The sequence below is a fragment of the Oryx dammah genome, unplaced genomic scaffold (genome assembly GCF_014754425.2).
Source record: "Oryx dammah isolate SB20612 unplaced genomic scaffold, SCBI_Odam_1.1 HiC_scaffold_20, whole genome shotgun sequence".
Lineage (NCBI taxonomy): Eukaryota > Metazoa > Chordata > Mammalia > Artiodactyla > Bovidae > Oryx > Oryx dammah.
In genome coordinates, this window is record NW_024070204.1 from 50,995,266 (window position 1) to 51,022,018 (window position 26,753).

A 26,753-nucleotide genomic window follows, 5' to 3' on the forward strand; every position below is an offset into this window, starting at 1 on the left:
AACAAAAAACTTCACTAAAGATGAAGTATTTTCTTAAGTGTAAAGGATAATAAAGTTAACACCATTGCAGTTGGTAGTCCAATTGAACTAATTTCACAATGAACAAAGCAGAAATGTGTGTTGTTTAAGCAGATACGAAGGCTCACTATTCCTCATCTCAATCCTTGTTAGAGTAAACAAAAGAAAATGCTTTCTTAAAATGTCTTTTAAAACTAATGTGAGTATCAAAATGCAAGCAAGGCTACCCCTCTACTTCCCAGAAAGATCTCAGACTAATAGTGTCAATTCAACTATCAGCACTAGTCAGGCACAATATTACTACCCGGTAGAGAAAGCTATGCTGTCACAAAATAAAGCCTAGCTATTTGCAGTTTTAAAGTATTGATCTCTTTCTGGAAAAAGAGAAAATCATATTTTATATAATATTTTATAGATTTAGTGGAAATCATTATCAGTGTTTCACATCTGCCATAATTATGTGTATCTTAAGGAATAGCTACAATCTATGATTATCACATAGGCACAGAGACAGTATTTCTGTCAATATCACAGGAATCTTTTAAAATTGAGTAAAATTATTATTATCCTTGCTATTTAGGGGCAAATGTGCTTAATCTGGACTTCCCAGGTGGCCCAAGAGATGTGGGTTTGATCCCTGGGTTAGGAAGATCCCCTGGAGGAGGAAACGGCAACCCACTCCAGAATTCTTCCCTGCGAAATCCCACAGACAGGGGAACCTAGTGGGCATGGGGTTGCAAAGAGTTGGACATAACTGAGCATGCAACCTTCTTCAACATGCTTAAACTATTCATATATTGGGAAAAGTAGCCTTACATTTTGAAATTTAAAAAAAAAAAGGACATAGTTCATAACACTCTGAGACAGAAGTTACCACTATCCTATAATTAAATAAAAATTTTAATGACTGAAAGCAATTCTCAAGGAACAACTACTTTATTGAGTCACAAAATTAAAAGTTTTTGATAATTAATTACTTTAAGGAAATTAAACTTACTGCCATTAAATACCAATATAGGCGCCAAGTTGATGACAAAAGAGATAAATTAAGATTTACAGTAATCCTTACTGTGTTAAAGTTAAAGTTAAGAGGTTAAAATTAAGGGCTTTACTATTTAATGAAACATAAAAATATCTGGTAAAAAGTGCTTCCCTTCTTTCTATTATTACTTAAAAGCAAATAAAGTATTTTTTTAAACAATCATCATAAAACAACCACTTCCAAATCTTCATGTTAACTTTAGGGCTCTATATGTAAACTACATAAATCTTGGCCAAATCTACTTTTATAAAGTAGATGAAAAAGCAGTGAGCAAACTTAAAGCATCTGTAAGTTGAGTATCTTTATTTATGAATGATATTTTCTTTTCTAAAAATTTAGAGTTTTCCTTTAAGTATGTTGTTAACTCTTAACAACTCTTACATGACTATGTCAATAAGTTTTAATATTTTAAAGAAAATTACTGTTATTTGTTCTTTGCTCCTCACAAAATTAAAATGCCTTTTCCAACTTTTTGCTTTCTTCTCAACAAAATTAAGCATTTAAATCTTTCCTGAGCCATCTTATACTCATGTAATGCTGAAAAATCTTAAGATTTAGCCATTTCTTGTGAACATTCTATAGTATTCATTCCAGCATCACTTTTGCCGGAAGAAAATATATCAGCAATCACAGAAAGCTATAGTATATGTTACAGGTGCATTGACTATTAAAAATCAGCAGGGGGAGTAGACAGCAAAAATACCAGGAAAAAGCATCCCAGAAAAGCAATTTAATTTGTAGGCAACAGAAACATGATAGAGATCTTTGTTAAAACCAGACAAAATAAATTCCATAAAGAAGTCATATCCACATTTGCAAAGCTGGCCTACATATGCCTGAAACGAACAATAGCAACAAAAATCCTTAAGTCTTTTAGAAGAGCACCTGAGTCTTAACTTCGAGACAGACTTTCAGTTTGAAGTGTACGTATGTGTGTGTTTCTCTTTCTGACTCTTTGCCACCCCAGGCTCCCCTGTCGATGGAATTTTCCAGGCGCTAATACTGGAGTGGGTTGCCATTTCTTACCTCAGGGGATGTTCTCCACCCAGGGATGGAATCCACATTGCCTGCACTTAGCAGGTGCATTCTTTACCACTGAGCCACCAGGGAAGCCCCTTGAAGTATAAGGGCTTCAAGCAAGTAGGTTGCAGTAACGCCAAGCCTCAGAACTGCCCCAAATTTAGAGAAGAGGACCAATTCATTTTTATAGTGTTATATTTGGTGGGGTGGTGGTGGTGGTGGTTAAGATAATTTTATTTTCCCCTTCAAATATCGCCACACTTACATTGAAGGTCTGGTGAAATGTGCATTGTTAGGTCACAAGAAGATACAGTTCTGTAACGTAACCTTTGATGCTTAGATTCCTGGCCTACCCTCCTCACAGCCTCAATTTACTTTCCATGAGAAAAAGGTAACCAAAAATACTGTGAAACTATTTGGCCTTTACAACAGTCTTAAAAGTTAATTTAGATTTGCAAAATTTTTACAAAGGATGGAAATATACCTACCAATCCCACATTATGTTTAATATTTTCTAAAAATTAATAAGTGCTGTATTTTCACTTTTAGAATAAAACAGGAAAAATATTTAGCTCTTCTGTTTCCAATTCTGTAGCTGAAATTTAAGAAAAGATTAAGCTTTTAATTAGAACTTCAAAATGTTTATGCCTATATTATGCTAAAGAAAGTATAAACACGTTTTTGTAATATAGAAATGTGTGCTGTAGACAGAACTGTATTATAAAAATTAAGAATTGGATTATAAAAATCCGTGAAATTTAAAATATCAAGCACAGATTACAACTGAATGGTTTAAAAAAAAACTAGCCAAGTAAGCAATGAATCAAGTTGAACCTAAATGTTCAATAATACTAATAACAACAGGACCATGTCAGATATATCAGACATTATTAGCTAGCTATTTTATACATATTCTTTCAAATCTGACCTTTCAAAACAAGTATCATTGTGCTCATCTTATGCTAAGGAAACCAGCTAAAAAAGTTTGTCATTTCTCTAATGTAACTCAGCTAGTAAGGAATAAAACTGTGATTCAACTTCCAGATCTGTCTGCCACCAAAGCTTTGAGACATCACCAAAACCTCTCTTAACTCAAGAAAATCTGTACAAATCTCAAGCAGATTAATGTGCTTATGAAAGTAAACGCTGTCAATTTAACCACTCAAATTAAATGCCATCTGGAGTATCTCACCCCTATTTGGTACAAGCATCCTACACGTATTACAGCCAACACTGGCATTGGCCAAGAACTCCATAATTTTCCTGTCTCAATACTATCAATAAGCATTACACACATTACAATTCCCATCAGGAAATACATCTAGTTGCTTCTAAAGCATCCCTTAAAAACCGCTAATAGTTCAGATTCCTTCTGTTCAGATTTTTTTTAATATGAAGAATCTATTAACCCAATTTGTTAAATGAGTCTGATGAATCAATTTCCTCCTTCCTCACACCCAAATCCACTTTCATAGTAAATATTTTCTCCAAATAATCACTCAAAAATTGTGATTTATTACTAGTATTTTATTGTGTTAAGCAATTAGGGCACTTTTTAAAAAGCCTCAAAAAGAGAAGAAAACAAAGAAAAGTATTATAACTTTTCAAAGACAACACTGGTTGGTTCAAATAAGCACATGTAGAAAGAAAGGATGATAGTAAGACTAGTGACCGAAAGCAATGTTTCAGACTTATTCATTCACACTCAAGAGATACTCAACAACCTAGTGGATGTGTGACGCAAGTTGTCTCATTTCCAGATGAGACTTAGACTTGGTATCACTCCTGGGGACCTTTAGATCAGCTGCTCCAACTCCGTTTACAGCTCATGTGGATGTGACTTATTCGTGCCCTTGTTACCAGGCTGAAGGGTAACTTTACAACCTTTACCAAGAGCTTTTCCTTTCTATGCTAATCCGTTTTCATCTATAAAAAGTCACAGGAGCTTAGCACTTATTTAGAAATGAATGAGTTAAGGAAAAAAAAAAAAGATGAATGGCTTAGACATGAAAAGTTTAATCAACAGCTTCAGCTGAGTTAAATCTTTTTAATGTTAAAAATAAGGATCATGTCAATACAAGATTTAAACACAGCTAGAATGACTGCATTTTGAAATAAGCTCACCTCTTACATTAAATCTGTAAATTAACTCAAAGTCTACTTGAGGGGCCTTCACAATTAAAAAAAAAAAGAAAAGAAAAGAAAAAAATCCTCGCCTTACTTGGTGCCTTTAAAAGAAAAAAAAAATCATTTTGACTAATCATTGTGACCTCAAATTTTACTTTTTCATTTTAAAGTACAGATAAATTAATTACTTGTCAACTGAAGTCACGTACATGATTAGATTTCATGTTCATTTTTAAATCCAAACAGAGGTCTCATCATTAAGAGTATAGATTTTGGGGGAAAGTAATTACAGCTGCTGAGGTTCATTGCGCTGAAAAGGCACTGTCAAATCATCTTGAAAATATAAGCAAAGGCTTGCGCATCTTTTGGTGTCTTCTGGCTTCTCCTTTCACTACAAAGAATTAACCAGGCAAGAGAATAAGAACTCAGGCCCATTACAGAATGGTCCCATTCAGCCTTCAGGATACTGGCGAGCCTTAGCATATGTCAACTGTCATTATGAACCAAATTATGAAAGAACAACCTATATATTATAAAATGAATCAATGAACTAAGAATTTATTAGCTAGATGAGAACAATGGCACCGGATGCCAAGGCAGAGAGTAAGAGTAATAACCTGTCATTTTGATGAGGAATCACATCAAATTTAGAAATGAGGCTTAAATGACCAAAAAAAAAAAAAGATATAGATTTGATCATTGATGTGCTTATGGGTAGGTCAGTGTGCTTACAGATAAGTTAGTGCCTACAGATAGTGACTGGGGAGTCCTTTTTATTTTGTTTATCTGAAGCTGAACTTTCAGTTAAAAATCCTGCTGTCTATGTAAGCGCTGTCAAGAGATAAGACAATCAAGCAGGCGATACGCTATAGCTTTTTAAACTGCATGAGAGAAAAACAGGTGGGATGAAAACTATAGTCAACCAGAAAAAAAAAAAAAAGCATAGCTCTTTGAAAAAATATGTGCATGTAGATAAGCAATAAAATGGCATAACCTTCCTGACCTTGTAAATAGGTGGGCCAAAATATTTAAATATTTTTAAGGGGCAACTGTTATTAATTGCCACATGAAGTTATTAGTCCTTACTGGCTAAATCCTTCAGGCATCTGCATCCAACATGCCCATGCCTCCCAGCCCCTGAGCCAAACAATCATTAAAAACATAGATAATCCCAATTATTTCCTTACATAACTAAAGATTTTTTTAAAAAAATAATAGGAACTCCAAAAAAAAAAAAAAAAAAAACCACCAAAATGAGCAACACTGTACCTTGCTTTAAGGCTGTGGCAGGTGGAAGGTTGCTTCTCAGCCCCCTGAACTCCACCATCTAAGACCAGCACCTTGGCATATATGGCACAAATGCCCCCATTGAATCACCACTGTAAATAACCTCAGAAAACTGGACTCTCCCTCCAAGATCTACAGTAACAATGCCAGTGACCATAACCTTAACTTTGACGTCCCCTGTGGACACATATGGCCAAGCGAAACTACAAAGGCTCAGTTCTTACAGGGTACCCTGACCCTGACACTTAGATAAATGTGGGTTAAGGTTCCAAGTTCACTGAACTCTTCTGAGTGTGAGTGCGGTAGGTGGTGACATTCAAGGTATTGCATTGACCTCTAGCAACTCTTACTTCCCACTGAGAATCCGAAGAATACCCTAAAACATGGATTGCCAGTAGACAGGATTTCGTTACTGCTGCAAGGGCAAACTGTCACCTAGAAGTACCCCTCCAAACACACACACACACACACACACACACACACACACACACACACACACACACACACACAGGCGCGCTGAGTCTTGCGGGTATTGCAATCAAAACTATGTCAAAGTTGCTTTTGTAAAATGTTTAATTTCTCCAGAGTGAATGGATGAGAGAGGGAGGGCACAGACAGCACCAGAAATCTTCCATGGGAGCCAAAATGCAGTGTGTGTGACAAACCTCTGTGTATTTCCCGTGGCCACGGGGACTGGTGGCTCCACCAGCGTGGGAATCAGCAGCCTAGGGGACGCGGTGAGAGACGAGCCGGGGCTTACCTTATTGGAGGCCATCTCACTGACGGAGTGCCTGGTCTGCAGAGTCTCTAGCTGGTCCAGACACCAGTCCAGCTCCTCCAGGGTCTCGCTGGCCAGTTTCTGGTAGGCCTCCTCTGCGAAGAGATAGGGAAAGGGGGACTCAGTTCTCAAGCGCTTCACGGGGCCGCCGGCGAGTTCAAAGGGAGCCATCCTGCCGTACCCCGCCATGCTCGGATGCCCGGTGCCCGCACATGAGGGCTGCTTCTTCATATTGCCGAGCCGGGCACTGCGAGGGGGGCCGGGGCTCTGCTAGCGGGGCGGCCGGCCTCGGGAACGCACGCCCTCTCCAGCTTGGCGTCTCCGTTCAGCGTCCAGGGAGGGCGCGCCAAGTGCGCCAAGCCAACTTTTACATGGACCAGAACCCCCACGATGCGACTTTGAAGAAGTCCTGGTGCCGGAGGATGGCGAAGGGGGGTGGCGCGCGCGCCCACGAGTCCGCCCAGCGGAGGGAGCGTCTGGTCCCCGGCGCGATCTGCGCGGCGACCGGCCCGGAGCCGCGGCCCCGCGCCCGCCCCTCCTGCCGAGCCTTCACTCAAAGCGAATGAATCAGCCGCGGCCGGCTGCGCGGCCACCACGTTTCCTGTTTTCTTTCTCAACTCCTCCGGCGGCGGGCGCAGCGCGGCTCCATCGCCGCCGCTTTCCGGGAACACTCCTCCTCGCGCCCCGCACGGCCCTCGGCGCCGCCCGGCCCCTCCTCGACTCCACGCCTAGATCGCCCGGGGCCACGGCCCGCCCTGGCCCCTGGTCGCCCCGCCGCTTCGCCGCCGCATCACCCCGCGCGGTCCCGCGCTGCTCGCTCCGAGGAACGGGCACGAGCGTGTGTTTCCGTGGGGCTGCCGGGGACCCGTGAGACGGGAGCGGCGGAAAACCCGGCGTGGAGAACCCGCCGCCTAGGGTCGCGGCCGCGCACCTGGCCCGCGGGGACCCCGCACGTCCAGCCGAGTCCAGCCCGTCCGGGTGGCCCCGAACCTCCGCGCCTCCACCACCCTGCGAGCTTTCCCTGGAGAACCCGACGGGTCGCACAAACTGGGTTATGTAGGACGCGCTCAATCAGTTTCCGTGGGTTTGGATTTTAGGATTTCTGAGGGTTTAGGATTTACCTACTTGAAGAGGACAGGGTGGTTGTGGGAATTAAAAGTATTTGTATTAAGACCAGGCTGAGTTCCCAACCCAGCCCTTACGTCTAAATTTTGGGGTGGACATAAGCAAAAACATACAATGTTATGAGCCAGCACTCCTTCGAATTCACAGATTTGACAATATGCTATATTTTCACATTCAGAATTGTCTGAATTATCTTCAACGGCAGTGTGAATGCACCACGCCTTATGGGCAATTTATAATTTATGCCTTATGGGCATAGGCAGTTTACGCCTATGTTGCTTCCTTCACGAACTGCAAATCAGGGACGAGGGTGGTATTGCGATGCCACGGGGAAGAGTCTGAAAGAGTGTTTCTACCTACCATGCACAGAATAAAGAAACTTGAAAGAAGACTACATTCAAAGACGTCGTATGGAAGCAGGTTCTATTCACAAAAACTGACCCTGGGGGAGCTCTACCGTGGGGATCAGTTGCAGAGAACTTCACTCTATTAGCCTGCAGATAAGCAAACCTTTTAGAGCAGGAAAATGTCCAAACTCCCAAGAAGAGTCCATCTTATGAAACTTCTGTTCTTCTCAATTAGAAAGCATAATCTGAAAAGCTTACATGCAGTTGGTGTGATCACTTTTCTTGGTCTTCAAATCTACAGGTATTGGAGGAGAAGAAATTCTGTCCTTGAAATTTGGACTCCATTTGCCTTGAAATTTGGTCAGTGGCACAACAAAACATTTCATGGACTGAATCTCAGGCTCCTGGGATTTTCCAGATAGGTTTTTACATAAAATTTTTAACAGTTAAAATAATTTTCAAAGTATTTGTTACATGGGCCATGTGGCTAATTGTTATCAAGGATTCTTGAACTGTTTGCTATTCACTTTGAGAACTCTAGGTTAAAAACTGCCTCTTTTATTCCACTTAAAAATTTTTTTTTTCTGCACCAATCTCTGTAAATATTTCTTTAGGCGAACCAACACCTACCTAACCTTGCCAGGTGAATTAAAGTGTAAGATTGGAGCTTTTCCCCCAGCAAAAGGAAAAACCTTAAAGATAATCTTAAATCACAAGTATAAAGTATTTTATCTGTACAGCCTTTCCCTGATTAAGTATATAAAAATATAACATGTTTGTTATAAAATCTGAAACATTACACAAAGATGGAATGCAGAAAGTTCCTTGTAATCCCATACCCTAAAGATCACAAGCGATCATTAAACCTATGACCATAACACATTTTCATTTTACTTAATATCTTCCATATGTAACTATAGCATAACCTAGTTGTGATGGTAGTACATGCACTATGTGGTTTTATTTTGGACTTTTCTTTCCTCTAAGGTATAAAATAAGGATGTAGGAATTTTAAGAGGAAATTAACTTGTTTCAGTTGATTTGGGCCATCCACAGTTAGCACATCCAGTGCGTTAAAGATGCATAACCATTGTGTCTAGGATTTGTTCACAGCCATCTTTCCAGTCACTGATTATATCTGGGAGCCAGGAAACCCCTCTCCCCACCTCAAAGACTTTGTGTTGTGTTTCTCTCCCCCTGCTTTCCAACTTTTCTAAAGTCTGAGCCCCAGGGGACCTCCCCATCTCCCTTCCCATCCTCACCAACTTCTCAAAGCTTTTCAGAAATACAGGCCTTTGACCTAGCGGGATGTGGCTCCACATGTTAGGATTTAATTTTTAATCCTAAGAGTAGAAAAGTAATTCAGCAAAGTTTCCATGCGTCAAGACATTATGCACTCAAATACCAGACTTGCTCTTAAGAAGGCAGTACAGTGACAAGAGGGACAGCTTGTGTCAGAAGATCTACTTTATGTCCCAATCATAGATTAGCCCCTCTGACAATCAGCATTTGCACACAATAAAAATGTGGTCTGTGTATGAATTTTAAGTTCTAACTACCTTTGCATGCACTGTATAAATTTGGAGAATGAAAAAAGAAAAAAAAATGACCAGAGCACATCTACATACCAATTAAGAAAATAATAACTAACCACAAAAAAAGTTTGTTCTATAAAATTGTTTCTCAAATAAAAAATTACTGTTAAAACAAGAAGAATTACTGTTGATATTAGCATAGAGCTGAGAATACTACTTTTCCCAAATTCGTAGGTTTATAGGCAATATGGCTAGCCAGAGTTGTTCAGGATCAGTGTTAAAGCTGAACTTTTAGGAATTTTAACCCCAAATGTTGTAAGACATTGAGTAACTGACCTTCTCATCCCTACTGAAAAAGCCTCAATGTGGAGTTTCCTGGTATCCTCCAGGAAACTGAGTCACCAAACAACACACCTAAATGTCACCAATAGCTGGCAGGATGAAAACAGTGTGAGCTAGTTTAATGTGGGGTTTTACCAAGAACACACACTGCATTCATTAACAAAGTACTTTTGTCCCCAGAGAGTAGCCATCACCGTGGCACTACTTGAAAATATATGAAAACGCTTTCATTTCCCTGTCTGAAGTCTAAGTGAAGGAACTACAGGGAGAAACTGCCTAAGCAACAACTCTTGGCCAGATTCCATAAAAGCCAGGAGAAGGCTCTGGAACAGCAACTGAGAAATAACTTGAGCCTTTGGAAGTCCCCTCCTACGGCAGCATCGGTTTCCTTCAAGGCCCCCTTGAACTATGTGACAGCCGTGTTTCTGTTCAGGATCTTCTGTGAACAAACAGTCCTCAATTCTTGCAGGCCAGCACTTGGCTTCCGTCACTGTGATGCGATCAAGGGTTCCCCTGACACACAGCCTGAACTAGTGCCAGGAGCTCCAGGAGAAGATGCTGAAGCAGCAGCTTCCTTTTGAAAAGGATGAAAAAAAACCCGTAATCGCCTCAGAGCCACAGCGGTGAGCTGGAGGTTGAGGTCGTTTTCTTGTGACATGTTCAGTCATTTACTTTTACCCACAAGTCACAGGGATATTGACCATTGAGGTAAAAGGATCCATTCTATGTAATGTGTGACTCTGCGGATGTCAGTTTCTTTGCCAACTCTTGACTGATTAAAGGTTTGCATAAATTTTTCATAACTCCTAGACAGGCTTATTGGTGTAAATGAAGAGAACAAGTCAAAAAAAAAAAAAATCAGTTACTTTGGACACCATTTGCTTACCCTTAATTAAAAAAATAAATATAAACTATAACAGCTGATTCATACTTTTCTTAAAGTTAAAAAAAAAGCCCTTCACTAAACAGCTCTGAAGAACAAATATTAATAATTAAATACATAACATTTTAAGCAATTCCAGCTTCCCCTTTCTTAATTCCCACCCAAATTCCCTCTTTGTTCCTAAGGATGGAGTTGACAGTGTCTAAAGTAGGTACAACTAGAGAAATATGATTTCCATTTCACCATGTATTACTCTAAGCTAGTCATTCCCTGAATTTGATACAGTAAAAGATTGGTTCAGTTTAGCTCTAACTTTTGCTGATTTCTTTTTTCTGTCTATACATTTTATCTGATGGGAAATACATGAAGGAGTTGGATTCACTTTGAATGTGTACATGTAACAGGTTTAAGCAAAGCTTGCCAGTGGCAAGTTGTTCTCATTTCCAAGTATATTTCTGGCATCAAGTTCTTACTTTGAAATCTTATGAAAAATATAAAATTTCACTTAGTACTTCAAAAAAAACCTCTAAGGAAAAGGTATACATAATTTTGTGAGTTTTTTTCCCTATCTTCCCACTATCTATGATTTTTTTCCCCTTGGTCTGCCTAAGGCTCTAGTAGAATTTTTTTTAATGAAATAAATATAAGATTGGGTTTTGTTGACTTCTAGTACAGTGGAGCTAATGGTCAAGAATCTACCTGCCAATGCAGGAGACCAAGAAATGTGGGTTCGATCCCTGGGTCAGGAAGCTCCCTTGGAGTAGGAAATGGCAACCCGCTCCATTGGAAAATTCCATGGACCGAAGAGCCTGGCAGGCTCCAGTCCACGGGGCTGCAAAGAGTCAGACATGACTGAGTACCATCACAGTACCATCAGTAATTCAACAAACATTTATTTAGCACCAAATATGTGTCACACACTTTACTAGAGACTGCAAAAGTGAGATGAATAAAAGAATGTGCCCCTTATCCCAGGAAAGCTTAAAGTCCAGGGGTAGAGATGGTTTTGGCATACTATATTGTAGAACGCATTCTGAAAGAGGGAAGCATGTAGGCTATGGCAGAGTAACAGAAGGCAATTTAAATCAGAATGGAGTGGGAGAAGGCTGAGTACTAAAGAATGAAATGGGAGGTAAGTGAAGGGGGTGGGAAGAATTTTTAAGGGAAAACATTATGGGCCTGAGTTCAAAAGATGTGTGTGTATGTGTATGTAGCGAAAGGAATTCCCATAAGTAGGCCTTGCAGAAATCCATAGACACTGGTCATGGAAGTCTTGTCAGGCATGTGTACATAGGGGCTTTGGGTGGAATTTTCAAAAAGAGGAGCCACTGAGTGATTCAGAGTACTGTGTGATAGGCGATCTGATTTTATGGAGATGGAAAATTCTAGGACTCTGCAATAAATGAGATTCAGGGAGACTAGGCTGAGAAGTCAGTCAGACCATGATCGTCAGCTATGTTACCAGTAGAAATAAAACTAGTCACTTACAGACTATTTGCTTCTCTGATGGTTGTTCTCATCTAAGACAATCTCAGTATTAAAATTTGACATAAGCATGTGCTCTCATGATCTGTTGGGCATGAATAGAAGAATGGCCTACTGGGACTTGTGAGGGAGTAGACTTTCTGCTCTTAAAAACTAGTCTTCTGGAATCGTTATCATATTGTACTCATCATAACTATATCCAGAATTTCTTTCAAGGAGAGTGCAAAATAATGTTTGACAAGATTGCAGAAGATATTATAGATGATGAGACTTTAAGGTGCACTGGTTTGGGTGGAACTCATCTGTGGTCTCTTCCACAGATGTATTTCCTATGTGTTCTCTTCCAGAGAATATGCTCCCTTGGGTGTGTGTGTGTGTGTGTGTGTGTGTGTGTGTGTGTGTGTGTGTGTAACAGAAAGGAGTCAGCTTGGTCTACAGGATAATTTCACACTATAAATCTTCCACTCCCCTGCAACTTTAATAAAGTTACTGAAGGTACAAAATGCTGAGATAAAGAGTCTTCTTGTTTTGTTTTGTTTAATCTGAGCTTAGAGGCCAGATTTGCTCAAACTGAAATGTCAGCCTGAGCTGACACTGGAGAGGAGAGACAGAGAAAGAAGAGGAAGCTTTTGAAATTCTGTGTAAGAGCAGGAAGAAATTTTGTCCAAGAAACTAGAGTTCGAACCAAGTTTAATCAGAATCTGGATTAGGGACTTGTGCCACATGTACCGCTGTAAGTAATATCACTCCTTGATGGAAACTGAAAAGTCGGAGGTGGTTCTCATCGCCATTCCACTACACACAAGCCATAATCCCTGCATACCACCTAATCTTTCTTGGACCTTAATTTCCTCACCTGAAGATTGGGGGTAATAACAAGAACCTTGTAGATTATTTTAGTTTAAGTGAGAGACCGTGAGTTAAATAACCTTGTGTTGTTGACCTACTAGATTCTTTTCCAGACACTGCACTGAATGATGGAGATGTAGCGATGAACGAGGTAGTTCACAGTTCCTGTGTCCTCTCAATGAGTCTATACGGTACTAAAAAGCAGAGACATTACTTTGCCAACAAAGGTCCGTCTAGTCAAGGCTATGGTTTTTCCAGTGGTCATCTATGGATGTGAGAGTTGGACTGTGAAGAAAGCTGCGTGCCGAAGAATTGATGCTTTTGAACTGTGGTGTTGGAGAAGACTCTTGAGAGTCCCTTGGACTGCAAGGAGATCCAACCAGTCCATCCAAAAGGAGATCAGTCCTGGGTGTTCTTTGGAAGGACTGATGTTGAAGCTGAAACTCCAATACTTTGGCCACCTCATGTGAAGCGTTGACTCATTGGAAAAGACTCTGATGCTGGGAGGGATTTGGGGCAGGAGGAAAAGGGGACGACAGAGGATGAGATGGCTAGATGGCATCACTGACTCGATGGACGTGAGTTTGAGTGAACTCCGGGAGATGGTGATGGACAGGGAGGCCTGGCGTGCTGCGATTCATGGGGTCGCAAAGAGTCAGACACAACTGAGCGACTGAACTGAACTGAACTGAAATATATATTGAATACCTGCTATGTGCCAGGTGCTGAGTACACCAAATGGAAAGAAATAACTTTGGGTTTCAAGAAACTCACAGTCCAATGATGAAGGAGTATTCCTGTTACAACCTTAGGAGTCATTTTGATTCTCTTGGGGAGAGGGCCTATAGGAGACATATGTGTTTCCCTCACCTACAGTCAACCTTCAGGGATGACACAGTATTTGAATCTTTATCTCTGTCAGTTCCCACACAAAGCATTCCTTACAGCAAGTAAGGATTTGTTTAGGTGGTCTCTTCTGCCCAGCTCTAATATTTATTTACTTTATAACTTCTGACACTATTTTATTTGGGTGGGGTGTTGGTTTTTAGGTTGTTCATGATTGATTAACCTGGGTGGGTCAGGTATTGCACTTTAGAGGGCATTTCAGAATTCACCAGATGTCTTCAAAGGTCCCATCCAATACCATGATTCTGGAACTCTATGAGTTTAGATTCAATGAACACCAGGTATGGATGCTTTCTGTTTGAAATTACGATATTTTGAGAAATAAAGTTATTGATAAATAGAAAATCTTGCTCTCTCTGCTGTATAGTTACACCCTCTACCCCTGTCGCAATGATATTCCCATCTAATACTTTCCATTTCATTTACCAATTTCTTCTTAATTTCAACAACTGTCATCTTGCCACTTTCAGTCAAATCCTCATCGATTTATTTTTAGATTTAAGTAATAGCTGACTATTGGATCTTCCTGGGTTTAGTCTTTCTCACAAATCCTGTTTATAAAGTTAGAATAGTCTTAAGTTCTGTTTTTAACATGTCAGTGCCTCACTCAAAATTCAGCTGCATAAACTCCCTCCTTCTTAGTCTATGAATGTCATACTTCTTGAGCCCACAGAAGGCTTTTTTTCAGTGGGCTTTATCATACCATTCCTGATCCTTTTATTTACCATCCCATCTAAGACTGGGCTTCCCTAATGGCTAAGATGATAAAGAATCTGCCTGCAATGCAAGAGACCCAGGTTTGATCCCTGGGTCTGGAAGATTCCCTGGAGAAGAGAAAGGCAACCCACTGCAGTATCCTTGTCTGGAGAATTCCATGGAAAGAGGAGCCTGGTAGGCTATAGTCCACAGGGTCACAAAGAGTTGGAGATGACTTAGTGATTAACACTTTTACTTTCACTTTTTCTAAGACTGCCCTTTTTAGCCAATCCTTCCACCTAGACACAATTTGCTGAACTTTGCCTCTATGACAGTATTTATATCATTTTTACATGTGCTTCTAGGCTTTTCTACAAGCATTTAGAACAGATCCTAACATTTACAGGCACTCAACATGTATTTGTGAGTAAAAAATCAATAAGTAGAGTCAGACACGACTGAAGTGACTTAGCAGCAGCAGCAGGCATACTTTGTTGGAGAAGGAAATGGCAACTCACTCTGGTGTTTTCACCTGGAGAATTCCATGGACAGAGGAGCCTAGCAGACTAGAGTCCATGGGGTTGCAAGAGTCAGATATGACTTAGCGACTAAACCACCTTCACCAGTCATACTTTGTAAAAAATAAGACTATTTCTTTCCAAGTAGAATTTAAGCAGTGATAATATCCTGGCTATGTCTCCCTAGCTATATTCTAGCTCCGTCTATCTCTTATGCTCCACCTTTTGCTTTCATTCTTTAACAACGACAGCAGAATTCCTATAAGATTCTCCTTACTAAGAGAATTCTTTGGGCAAGCAAAATTGCAGAATGTCATACAATACATGTAGTGATCTTAATGGACATGAACCTATCAAAAGCTAAAAGCTCTATAGCAAAAGTGCTGTGCAAGTACTAAGTAGCTTTAGTTGTGTCTGACTCTTTGCAACCCTGTGGACTGTAGGCTGCCAGGATGCTCTGTCCATGGGATTCTCCAGGCAAGAATACTAGAGTGGATTACCATGCCCTCTTCCGGGGGATCTTCCTGACCCAGGGATGAAACTCGTGGCCTCCTGTGGCTCCTGTATTTCAGGCAGATTCTTTACTGCTGAGTAAAGAATGGGTTTAATGTCATTTAATAAGTATTATTTAAATGGATTTGATCTTGGAATGCAAAAACTATCATGTCTTGAAGCATACTTTGGAAAACTCTGCCTTATACCATGTCAGGTGAGTTTTAAAACATAAACACGATACATATGTTCTGTGGGTTCTTTTTGAAATATTTTTGAAATGTTTTTGAAATCTCTATGAAGGACATCTTATTTGCTCTCCTCATGCCTTTGTGTACTCTTGAGAAATGACCAGAGAGTAATCATCCTCCTTCCCTTTTTTCCTTTCTCTCTCTTCCCCAGAAAGACAGCAGTCCATAAATCCATACACACTTATGAAGTCTCTCTGATGTGCTGGTTGCTGTAAAATACAAGAATATGAACGATTCACTGGCTTGGACCTGGAAAGGAACTTATAATAATATCCTGCTGAGAAAATCAGACACATGACCAGCTGCTGCTTAAAAATGATTCAGCTTGGAAGCGCTACTGTAGTTCAGAGCAGGGATCAGGAGGTAGGCACTGTAGCTAATTGTTCAGGGTTCCAGGAAGAAAGTGAACCAGGAGGGAGGCAGTTTCCATGCAGTCTGTGGTTTGAATGGCTATGGGAGGAGAGAGTCAGCTGGCATTCTTTTCAGGTAGAAGAAATGTCTGGAGCCTGAATAAAGGTTCCATGTGTGGGCGAGAAATAACCTGGATGGAGTAGACTCCTTCAAGGGCGCAGAAGGGAAACAAAGTTGAATACTTAAATGTGTGGCCTTGAACTAATGGATATTGAGGGAATTGGATAAGTGCACTGGTGGCCCAGGAGGATAAAATGAGGAAGGGAGGAGGGAGATTAAGAATCCATTGCAGAAGTCCAGATGCACAGTCAGCAGTAAGCCAGGAGTTCTACAGTCATCTTTTTTAGTGGCCTACTATGATAGTCATGAGCAATAGAAAGAGCATGACACTGGGGGCAGAGACCTAGGTTCAAAGGTCGACTCTGAAACTTAGCAACCAGGTGGCAGAGCTGGGTGAATTAGTATCCTTTTCAATCCATCAGTTTTTTCAGTTGTAAATAGAGCTAAAAATATATCCCAAAGAAGGCTGCATGCCCAGGCCATGTTCCATATTTTATTTGAATTTTAAGGCTAACTTGAAGAATCAATATCCATATGCCTATTTCATTTTTGCTGTTTTCCTTTCAACTTAAATGTGGGATTTGTTGAAAAGATTATAAATATTTATCAAGTTTGTTACCTGGGACACATAACAGTTGATTTTAACAGTGATCCATTTCCTTCTCATCTCTTCTTCAAACACAATTATTGAAACAATTCTGTATATATTTTTGATACTAGTAGCAGTTAGCACCTGCATCTATCTGAAAATTAATGCAATAAGCAACAGTATTCATTATACCTGCTATTTTAAACAGGGCTTCCAGGATGGCTCAGCGGGTAAAAGAATTTGCCTGCAGTGCACAACACCAGGAGATGCGGGTTCGAGCCCTGAGTTGGGAAGATCCCCTGGAGGAGAACACGGCAACCCAATCCAGTATTCTTGCCTGGAAAACCCAATGGACATAAGAGCATGACGGGATACAGTCCATAGGTTCAGACCCAACTGAAGCAACTGAGCAGGTATACATGCTACTTTAAACAGTTTAAACTATTGTTACTGTAAAAAGCTAGGTGCATAAAGCATGTCATTCATGTTTTACTTCATTTTTAAGATTAGCTTTTGAAAATATATACTATTTCAAGACAATTTGAGCACTTCTTGCCATCTTCTGATCTGGTAAAACCTTATTTTATATTGAGTATTTAGGTTTGTGCATAAATTACACCTTCTTGATTAGAGAAAAACAGTTGAATAGCAATTTTCTTCTTATTGTCTGAAGACATAATGGCTGTACATATATAAATATTTTTATAAATCTCTAAGGCATGTATGGATGTGAGAGTTGGACTGTGAAGAAGGCTGAGCGCCGAAGAATTGATGCTTTTGAACTGTGGTGTTGGAGAAGACTCTTGAGAGTCCCTTGAACTGCAAGGAGATCCAACCAGTCCATCCTAAAGGAAACCAGCCCTGGGATTTCTTTGGAAGGAATGATGCTAAAGCTGAAACTCCAGTACTTTGGACATCTCATGCGAAGAGTTGACTCATTGGAAAAGACTTTGATGCTGGGATGGATTGGGGGGCAGGAAGAGAAGGGGATGACAGAGGATGAGATGGCTGGATGGCATCACTGACTCGATGGACGTGAATCTGAGTGAACTCCGGGAGTTGGTGATGGACAGGGAGGCCTGGCATGCTGCGATTCATGGGGTCACAAAGAGTCGGACACGACTGAGCGACTGAACTGAACTGAAGGCATATTTACTAGCTAGAATTGTTTATTTAATGTATGGGCATTTTGCATTGAGATCATTAAGGGTTTAGATTTAAAAAACGTTTGAGATCCATTAAAATCAATTGCTGTGGTGTGTCTTTCTGGTGACTTTATATTTTTAAACAGTATTACATATCTTAACTCTTGAAGTATAACTTTCAAGTTTCCTGAATTTTGCCATTTAGCTAACACCACTGTTCTCAGTGCATCTACCATTTCCCTGGCATTATTTATTTCATTTCATATAGTATTTTGTTACAAAAATAACCAATGGAGATGCTTCTAGATATTTAGTTTTACATTCTAATTTAAGTCTGTATATTTTTCATAGTTTGTCCTGGTGATCTAATAACCATGGTTTCCCACCCTGAACATGTCCTTTATTCATCAGCTTCAAGGCCCCAGATAACCAAACTCTTCCTTTCTGGCATTCTTGAGACCTTCCTACAAGCAAAGAAGATAAGGAACTGCAACTCCTGTGGAGACTGTCATTTTTCTTCTGAAGGCCCAGACTCCATCCCTCAGAGTTTTGGGGGAAGATTAAATGAGATAAGGAAGTGGCTTTCAAACGTTTTAACAGTGAACCACAGTAAGAAACATATTTCATACTATTACCAATATACTTATTTAAAGTAGTAAGTAGAATGAATACTGTTGTTAATTGTGCTCACTTTTTGAAGACATGTGGGTGCTAACTCCTAATATAAAAATACATATACAGAAATGTTTTGATACCTGTTCAGTTTAAAAAGGTAAGGAGAAAAGGACACTCTCTGACACTATTGATGGGAATGTAAATTGGTGCAGCCACTATGAAGAATTATATGGAGGTGCTTTAAAAAGTAACCATGATCCAGTGGTTTTCCTCAATGGCTCAGAGGATAAACAATCTGCCTGCAATGCAGGACACACAGGAGACATGGGTTCAATCCCTGGGTTGGGAAGATCCCCTGAAAGAGGAAATGGCAACCCACTTCAGTATTCTTGCCACAGAAATCCTATGGACAGAGGAGCCTGGCAGGCTACAGTCCAAAGGGTCACAAAGAGTCAGACACGACTGAGTGACTAAGCATGCACCTGATCCCCCAACCCCACTCCTGGGCATACGCCCAGAAAAGATGCAAACGCTAACCTGAAAAGATAAATACACCCTAACATTCACAGCAGCACTATCTGTAATAGCCAAGACATGGAGGAACCTAAGTGTCCACTGACACATGAAGAGACAAAAGCAGATGTGAGATTATGTGTGTGTGTGTACGTGCATTCGTGTCTGACTTGTTGTGACCCCACAGACTATGGCCTGCAAGGCTCCTCTGTCCATGGGATTTCATATATTTTGTATAATATAAGCTTAAATATAATCAAATGGACAAAGAGAATACATATTTTATTATATATGTGTAATATATATATGTATATATACATATAATATTACATGCTAAGTCACTTCAGTTGTGTATGACTCTTTGTGACCCTATGGACCATAGCCCACCAGGTTGTTCTGTCCATGGGGATTCTCCAAGCAAGAGTACTGGAGTAGGTTGCCATGCTCTCCTTCAGGGGATGGTCCCAACCCAGGGACTGAACCCCAGTCTCTCATGTCTTCTGCATTGGCAGGCAGGTGATTTACCACTAGTGCCACCTGGGAAGCCCATATATATGTATAAAATACTACTTAGTCATAAAAAAGTAATGAAATAATGCCATGTGCAACAAAATGGATGGACCTAAACATTATCATACTCAATGAAGTCAGAGAAAGACAAATATCATATGATATCACTTACATGTGGAATCTAAAAAAAATGATACAAATGAACTTACTTACAAAACAGAAACAGACTTACAGACATAGAAATCAAATGTGTGGTTACCAAAGGGGAAAGGTGGGAGCATATGTTAAGAATTTGGGATTAACAGTTACACATTACTGAAAAAAAAGAAAACGTCGGAGGAAGTGAATGCCTATTAAAAGCAATGCCTGTGTGTTATACATAATAGTCATAGCAAAACTTGCTTATATTCTTTTAACAAAACATGTATTTAAGTTAAAGTGAAGAAAAGGAGATACACACAATATAAAGAAAATCTATATATAACTGAAACATACAGAGAACATATATTTGATTCACTATATAAAGAGTTGAAGTAGAACTGACATGAAATAACATTTACTCTTACCATGTATGATTCACCCTGATGTTTTCTATTCTATTTATTTTAAGAATATTGATCATGACCTACAAAATTGATTTTGCAATCTACCAGTAAGTTTGAAAACACAGAAGTAAAGGATCATCTAGCTTAATAAATGTTAGTTTTGTGCCTCTTGTTCTCTTCTTCTCACTTTCTAATAAAAACTGTCCCTTTGGGGTTTCCCTGGTGGCTCAGTGGTAAATAATCCACCTGCCAATACAGGAGACACAGGTTCAATCCCTGGTATGGGAGGATCCCACATGCTACAGAGCAGCTAAGCCCCTGCACCACATCTATTGAGCCTGTACTCCAGAGCCCAGGAGACAGAACTACTAGCTCACGTGCAGCTACTGAAGCCTGTCTGCCTGGAGCTCTGCTCCGCAACAAGAGAAGCCTCTACAGGGAGAAGCCCTCACACTGCAAGTAGAGAGTAGCCCCTGGTTACCACAACCAAAGACAAGCCCACACAGCAACGAAGACCCAGCACAGCCAAAAATAAATTAATAAATTAAAAAAAGAAAAACCTACTTTTCTACTGCAAGGGAGACATAAGTAGAATACAGGGTTCTCTAAGGTATGAGCTATCTAAAATGCAGATATTTTGTAAGTCATTTCTCCATACATGTGTTAGTTTCATTAGGGCACTAGAGACTTACCAGGTGAACACATAATAAGCCTATAGCAGCCAGACAGATCATATGAATGAATGAATGACACGGTTGGGGGTACTGCAGGAGCAGGAGGGGTGGGACTTCAGAGGGCACATGTGGGATTGACCACCCACTGTTGCCAGACCTTCAGATTTTTCCAAAGAATCCCCACAGTTGAAGTTTTTATATGCAAAATCGCTTTTTAAATTTTTGGCATCTGATTTTTAGACGTTAAGGATTTTAGGATGTCATAACCCTTAGTGGCCAGACTGCAATCTCTAATATCTGCAATGTTTATTAGCACAAGTGACAGAAGTCTTCCTGAGAGTGGTATTTTAGTCAACCCCAAAAAGACATTATAATTTCAAGGCAGAGAAATTAAGTTGAATGTTTCTGGTATCCAGAATACTAATGTGGGGTCACCAAAACTATTTAATTTGCAGTCAAAAGACAGAGAATTCCTTTACCGGGTTCCAATGGTTACTCAGGGATTGTCTTGGTCAAATGATAGCAGCTGTCCATGGACCAACTGGACCCCTATGAGATATGCTGTGAGGAACTTAGCCTGACCAAAAATATCTGATTCCAATGACTTAACAGTTACTAATGACCCAAGCAAACAGGGAGCACTGTTTCCCAAAGAATGCCACACATCCTAACCCTTTCATTGGCAGATGAATAAGAAAAAGTAAATATTTCCATTTGGTCCTCATTTCCCTTTCCAGATCTTCAATGCTTTCAAAGACACTTCAAGAAAACTGAGCTCTTCCTTCAATTTCTAGGGGTCTTTTCCTTTTTCAGTCATTTCTACATAATCCCAAAGCACCTCTTCTGTAATTAGAATAATATCTCTCCTTATGCAAGACCATATTCTGGATTTTAATGCTTATAGGTTTGCATCTAACCTTCAGTTTGACTCCTGGGATGCCCTTTAAATCCATCTTAGTAGACCCATCTGTCTTCACCATCTCTTATGATTGACCCTGCCTACACCTCCTGCTTCCTGTCAGAAAGTCCTCCCCCAGAGTCTCACCTCTGCGTCCGTGGTCATATTTGCCCCTTGCTCATCCAGAACTTTCTTCCTTCTTTCCTCCCAGCTCTTCTATTTCTGCCTTTTACAGGCTACTTCCTTCATACAAAAGTTCTTCCAAAGGAAGCTCTGCATAGAGGCAGATGACAAGTTCTTCATAGGAATAGCAGGAAGGTCTGGGGTGCAATGAGCCTGATCTCACTCAGGGCAGGGAGCACTCGGGAGAAGATCTGGGATGATGGGTTCTGGAGCTGGAGGGAATCCATATATTTAGTCTGTATTGGTTTTACCAAGGGATGAGTTGGTAAACTTTTGATGCACAAAGTTGGAAAACCACACATTGTTTTATTGATTTTATTGACACTGATTCATTTTTGTCTACTAAAACTTTGGTTTGAGTCATTACTAACTAAAAATATGTTGAACATCTGCTAGGGGGCATCTCACATTCTAAGAGGTACTCAGTGTACAGAGCTGATTCAGAAGAACTCTGACTTCAGGGGCCCCCTAGTCTAAAGGTGCTGATCCAAAAATGAACAATCACAGTGATTTCAAATGGTTGACATGTACACACTACTATATTTAAGATAGATAACCAACAAGGATCTACTATAGCGCAGGCAACTTTGCTCAGTATTCTGTAATAACCTAAATGGCAAAAGAATCTGAAAAGGAATAAATACATGTGTATGCATATTTGAATCACTTTGCTATATACTTGAAACAACTATACTCCAATATTTAAAAAAATTTAAAAAAGATCATGTGAGCTACGGCAGTCTTCCTGGAGAAAATTTCCAAGTCTTCCTCCATCTGGTGGTTCACAATCAGCTTGCAATATGGGAGGAGATTTAGGGAACAACATAACCGGTACTTAGGGAACAGCAAGAGTGGGCCTGGTGGCTCAGATGGGAGCAAGAACCAGTTGGTGGAACTAGGCTTCAGACACCTAACAGTCTTTTTCTTTTTTAAGTGTCCAAATTCTCTTCAGTGAAAGCCTACAAGTGAGAGAGAAAAGGAAGCAGAGAGCTATAGCCACTGGGGCAAAAAAGAAAGGGTGGGCATGGGTCTCTAAAAGTAAAGAAATTCAACTGGAAGCTGAGAACATCAAGCAGATCATGTTTATTTAAAAAGGACAATGAAAGAGGCAATTGTGGGAGGAGAAAAACGGGCTGGCTGATAAGTGGGTAAAGAAAACCCAGCCATTTGAGAACTTAATTAAATTTGGCAGCTTGAATTCCCCACTTGCTGCTCCTTCTGCCTGCCTCCTCCCCAGGAGTTGGTCCCTGTGGCACCAGGGTCCTGCTCTCTTTGTGGGGAATTAAAGTTTAGAAATGAATTCATCAGGGGAAGTAACCATTGGTAATGTAACTCTCCTTCAGGGTAAGACTGGCACTTGAACCCGTTTGGTTGGCTCCTGGAGGAAGATACTTGTTCTATAGGAATAAAGTTGCTATTCCAGCTCTGTCTGACCTCCCCTACCCCTTAATTCCTTTATTTAAAAATAAGACAGGGTGGGTCCCTGCTCCTCTTAATCTCTGAGTGGACTATATGGTGGGTTACTCTGCATCACAGAGGGACAAAAAGTTTAAGAGAATAGTTTTTAGAGTAAGGCAGTCCTTACTGCCTGAGCTTTGCCACTGACTAGCCTGAGACCTCATACAAGTTAATTCACTTGTTTAAGCTTGTTCACTATGATAATTTGAAAAATGCAGAGAGCAGTACATCACAGGGTGATGCAGAAAATTAATTGGATTATGTGTGTAAAAAATAAGTGCTCAGAAAAGCACGATGACAATGAATTTTATATGCAGGCACATAGAGTGCGGGAGGATTTTCTGAATTATTTCCAGCTCCTTCCAGCATTTTACTCTTCTCTCAGATTCTATTACCCACTGACTGACTGAGAGGGTCTTCCCAGCCTTTACCGATATGATTAGGAACAGTAATCCTGGAAATTACTCTCAAATTGTTTATCTAATTAAACAAGCAAACCTTTTTAACCCAGACATCCTGAATCTCTATAGCTTGTCTCTGCTCATTTGCTCTGGACTGCTCAGATGACAGGGAAGGGCTTTCCAGATGGATACAAAATAAATTAGCAGTCTAGAAAACAAAGACCTTTAAGTAAAAAGAGCATCACTGAAACAACCCACTCACCCTGTTTATCCGCCATAGTGTCTAGTATGAGTAGGGGTCTGGAAAAGTCTAGGTTGCTACCCAGCAGGGGTTCCCTCTAAAGACAGAGACAGACAGATATCATATTTGATGCAGGAGAGCCAAATAAGAAGTTAACTCTTCAAGTAATTAAATCACCACACAATTTATTGCCATGATTTGTTTACTATGAGAACGAATTTCTCCAGGGTTGGGGCCATATCAAATACTTTTTCCAATCTCTGATGCTAAACACTGCTTGTCCCATACTAGATATCCAATATATGTTTGTTGAACTGAAAAAGCCTAAGACGCTCCTTTTATTAAGGCTACCTTTCTGCAATGTTTCCAGAGTTTCTCACATCTCTAAGAATCAATAACTAGACTGTTAGAGGAATATTAACACAGTTCAGGGGCTTATAAACTTCATGCTCTGAGAGATCACGTGATTAGAATAACTTCTGTGCTATGGAGAGAAATCCCTGGTAGAGTCAACCGTATCTTCATTTTCCTTTCCTAGTGTCCTACAGAATGCCTTATTCTCTGGGCTTCCCTGGTGTTTCAGATGGTAAAGAATCTGCCTACAATGGAGTCCGGGTTCGATACCTGGATTGGGAAGATCCTCTGGAGAAGGGAATAGCAACCCACTCCAGTATTCTTGCCTGGAGAATTCCATAGACAGAGGAGCCTAGAGGGCTACAGTCCATGGGGTCGCAAAAGGTCAGACACGACAGCAACTAACACTTTCACTTTCAAGCATTCTATTTTACTCGTCTGCTTGGATATTTATTGCCCCTTCTTCTATATGGGTAGGAGGTTCATATATTCTAACTGGCTTTGAACTTACCAGGTTTATGTCTGTTATCCCAGTATAAGTAGCATTACATTTCACTCGCAAATGTGTCCTGGTATGGTTGCTAAACCATATGGACACTATGGGAGAGCTCCATCACACAGCATTTAGCTGCCCAACTCTACCTCCCCTGGAAGTCTGGGTACCACATCGCCTTTTCTCTGTGGAAGCAACCCTCTCAAATCACCAAAGCATTCAGGAGCTTTGGACCCACTCCTGGAAGAACAGACACCCCTGTTCAGAAAGACTCTTGGTCTAACAACAACAAAAAATTAATTCCCTAAATTTAAGTCTTTCTTTCATCTTAGACCTCTTACTAACACTAAGAAACAAAGAATCCCTAATTATTACATGCCCAAATTTACTGAAATCTAGAAGAGACATCCATTTGAAAACTCTAATCTAGTAATTAAACTTCTCAGATTAAACTGCACCTTAATAATATAGCTCCTTTGGTCAAAATCAGTTAAGGCCCTTTAATACGATTTGGAATAAACGGGCAGACAAAAATTAAAATGTTGGCTGATCAAGGTAATCAGAAAGCTCACTTCATTCAGTCAATAACAATGGCACTTGAACTGATTCTTTTTACTACTGGGATGTAATTGTGTTTGGCTTTAATTTCTTGTAATGATGGAACAAATTAGATTACTTCATACTTTTAGGAACATTTGGCCACATCATGTTACGGTGCTTCCATAAACCTCTCTGGAAATTAAGCCAGCTCTGTGATTGTTCATTCTCCCTATTTAGTGACATCTCTGCCTCGTGTCAGCAAAATGGGAACCATTATCCACCTTAATCTAAGACACTGCAGGAGAGTTAAGAGAAATTACCTCCTCCGCCCTTCTCCTTTCAGACCTCCCTATTTGTAACTCTCAAATTGTGGCATGCCTGCTGGGACACAATCTTGTTAGAACAAGCGGAATAATCCTTGTGTGGGGCTTTAAGACTTTACCTTAAGTTCAAAATGTACTTGTGATTCAAATTGAGATGAGGCTATGAGCTGGTAAGAACATGAAGAGCCTCAAACACTTTTAAGAGCCCTAACTACTTTTGTTCTGTGCTACTAGCTTCTTTTCCCCAATTTTATGTGAACATGTCAGTGTTGAAGTAGGGAAACTATTTTTACACACCATTAAAATCAGTCATGAGGCTAGCACATGTAATCTTTAGGCCCTTACCTAGGGTAAATAAAATATTCTAGCAGAGCCTAACACACCTTTCCTGAAAACTGCAGCTACTAAGCTCACACTTGTATAAGATCATACTATTGAAAGAGATGAGGTTGCAAACATACTGTTGCACACTGATATGAAATATTAAACCATACGCAAGGTTATTAAAAAGCAACATTGTGACAGAGACTGCTGAATGATCCCTAATGTTGGTGTCCTTCTTCATCAGTTTTGTATTAGAATCCCAATTTTCTTTTGTATTAAGTTATACTTTAAATGAAGTATAGCAAACACACAGAACAGAAGTCATTACTATACAACTTGATGAACTGTTGTGAAGAGAACACAAACCAGCACAAAAATGCACTTTTCAGCATCTGAATCCCTCCAACCGTTCCCCTTCTCAGACAACAATCTAGAAAGTAACCACTCACCTAATAAAATCCCAATTTTTACCTAAGCAAATGCATGATCAAAACAGAAAACGCCAGACTCCTATGTAACCAGGTATCACCACATGACTGAATCCTAGTGAATGGGCTGGAAGTAGAAGTGTTACATGGAAGTTTCAAGAACTTTCATTAAAAGACATCTTTCCTATATCTTTTATTTGTCCTCCATTCTCTTCTCTTTTCTACTCGCTAGAACATGAAATTGAGGAATGGAGCTGGGGGTTGCCATATCTGGTCATGAGTTGAACTGACACAGTGAGGTGACATTTAACAGCAACACAATGGAAAGAACACATGTCCTTGAAGGT

General features: G+C 40.2%; 1 protein-coding gene across 2 annotated transcripts in view; it reads right to left on the reverse strand.

Moving 5' to 3' along the window:
• Positions 1 to 26,753, reverse strand: part of PDE4D (phosphodiesterase 4D) — a 377,805-nt gene that overhangs the window by 51,198 nt on the left and 299,854 nt on the right. The window contains exons 1-2 of one of the 2 annotated variants that reach the window (XM_040262568.1): positions 6,454 to 7,435; positions 6,255 to 6,367 (exon numbers count right to left, since the gene is read on the reverse strand). In XM_040262568.1, coding sequence (XP_040118502.1) covers positions 6,255 to 6,269 — 15 coding nt within the window. In that variant the 5' untranslated portion in view covers positions 6,270 to 6,367; positions 6,454 to 7,435. Of the gene's footprint in view, positions 1 to 6,254; positions 6,368 to 6,453; positions 7,436 to 26,753 lie in introns of those variants that run through there. The other variant, XM_040262566.1, reaches the window with a different exon arrangement.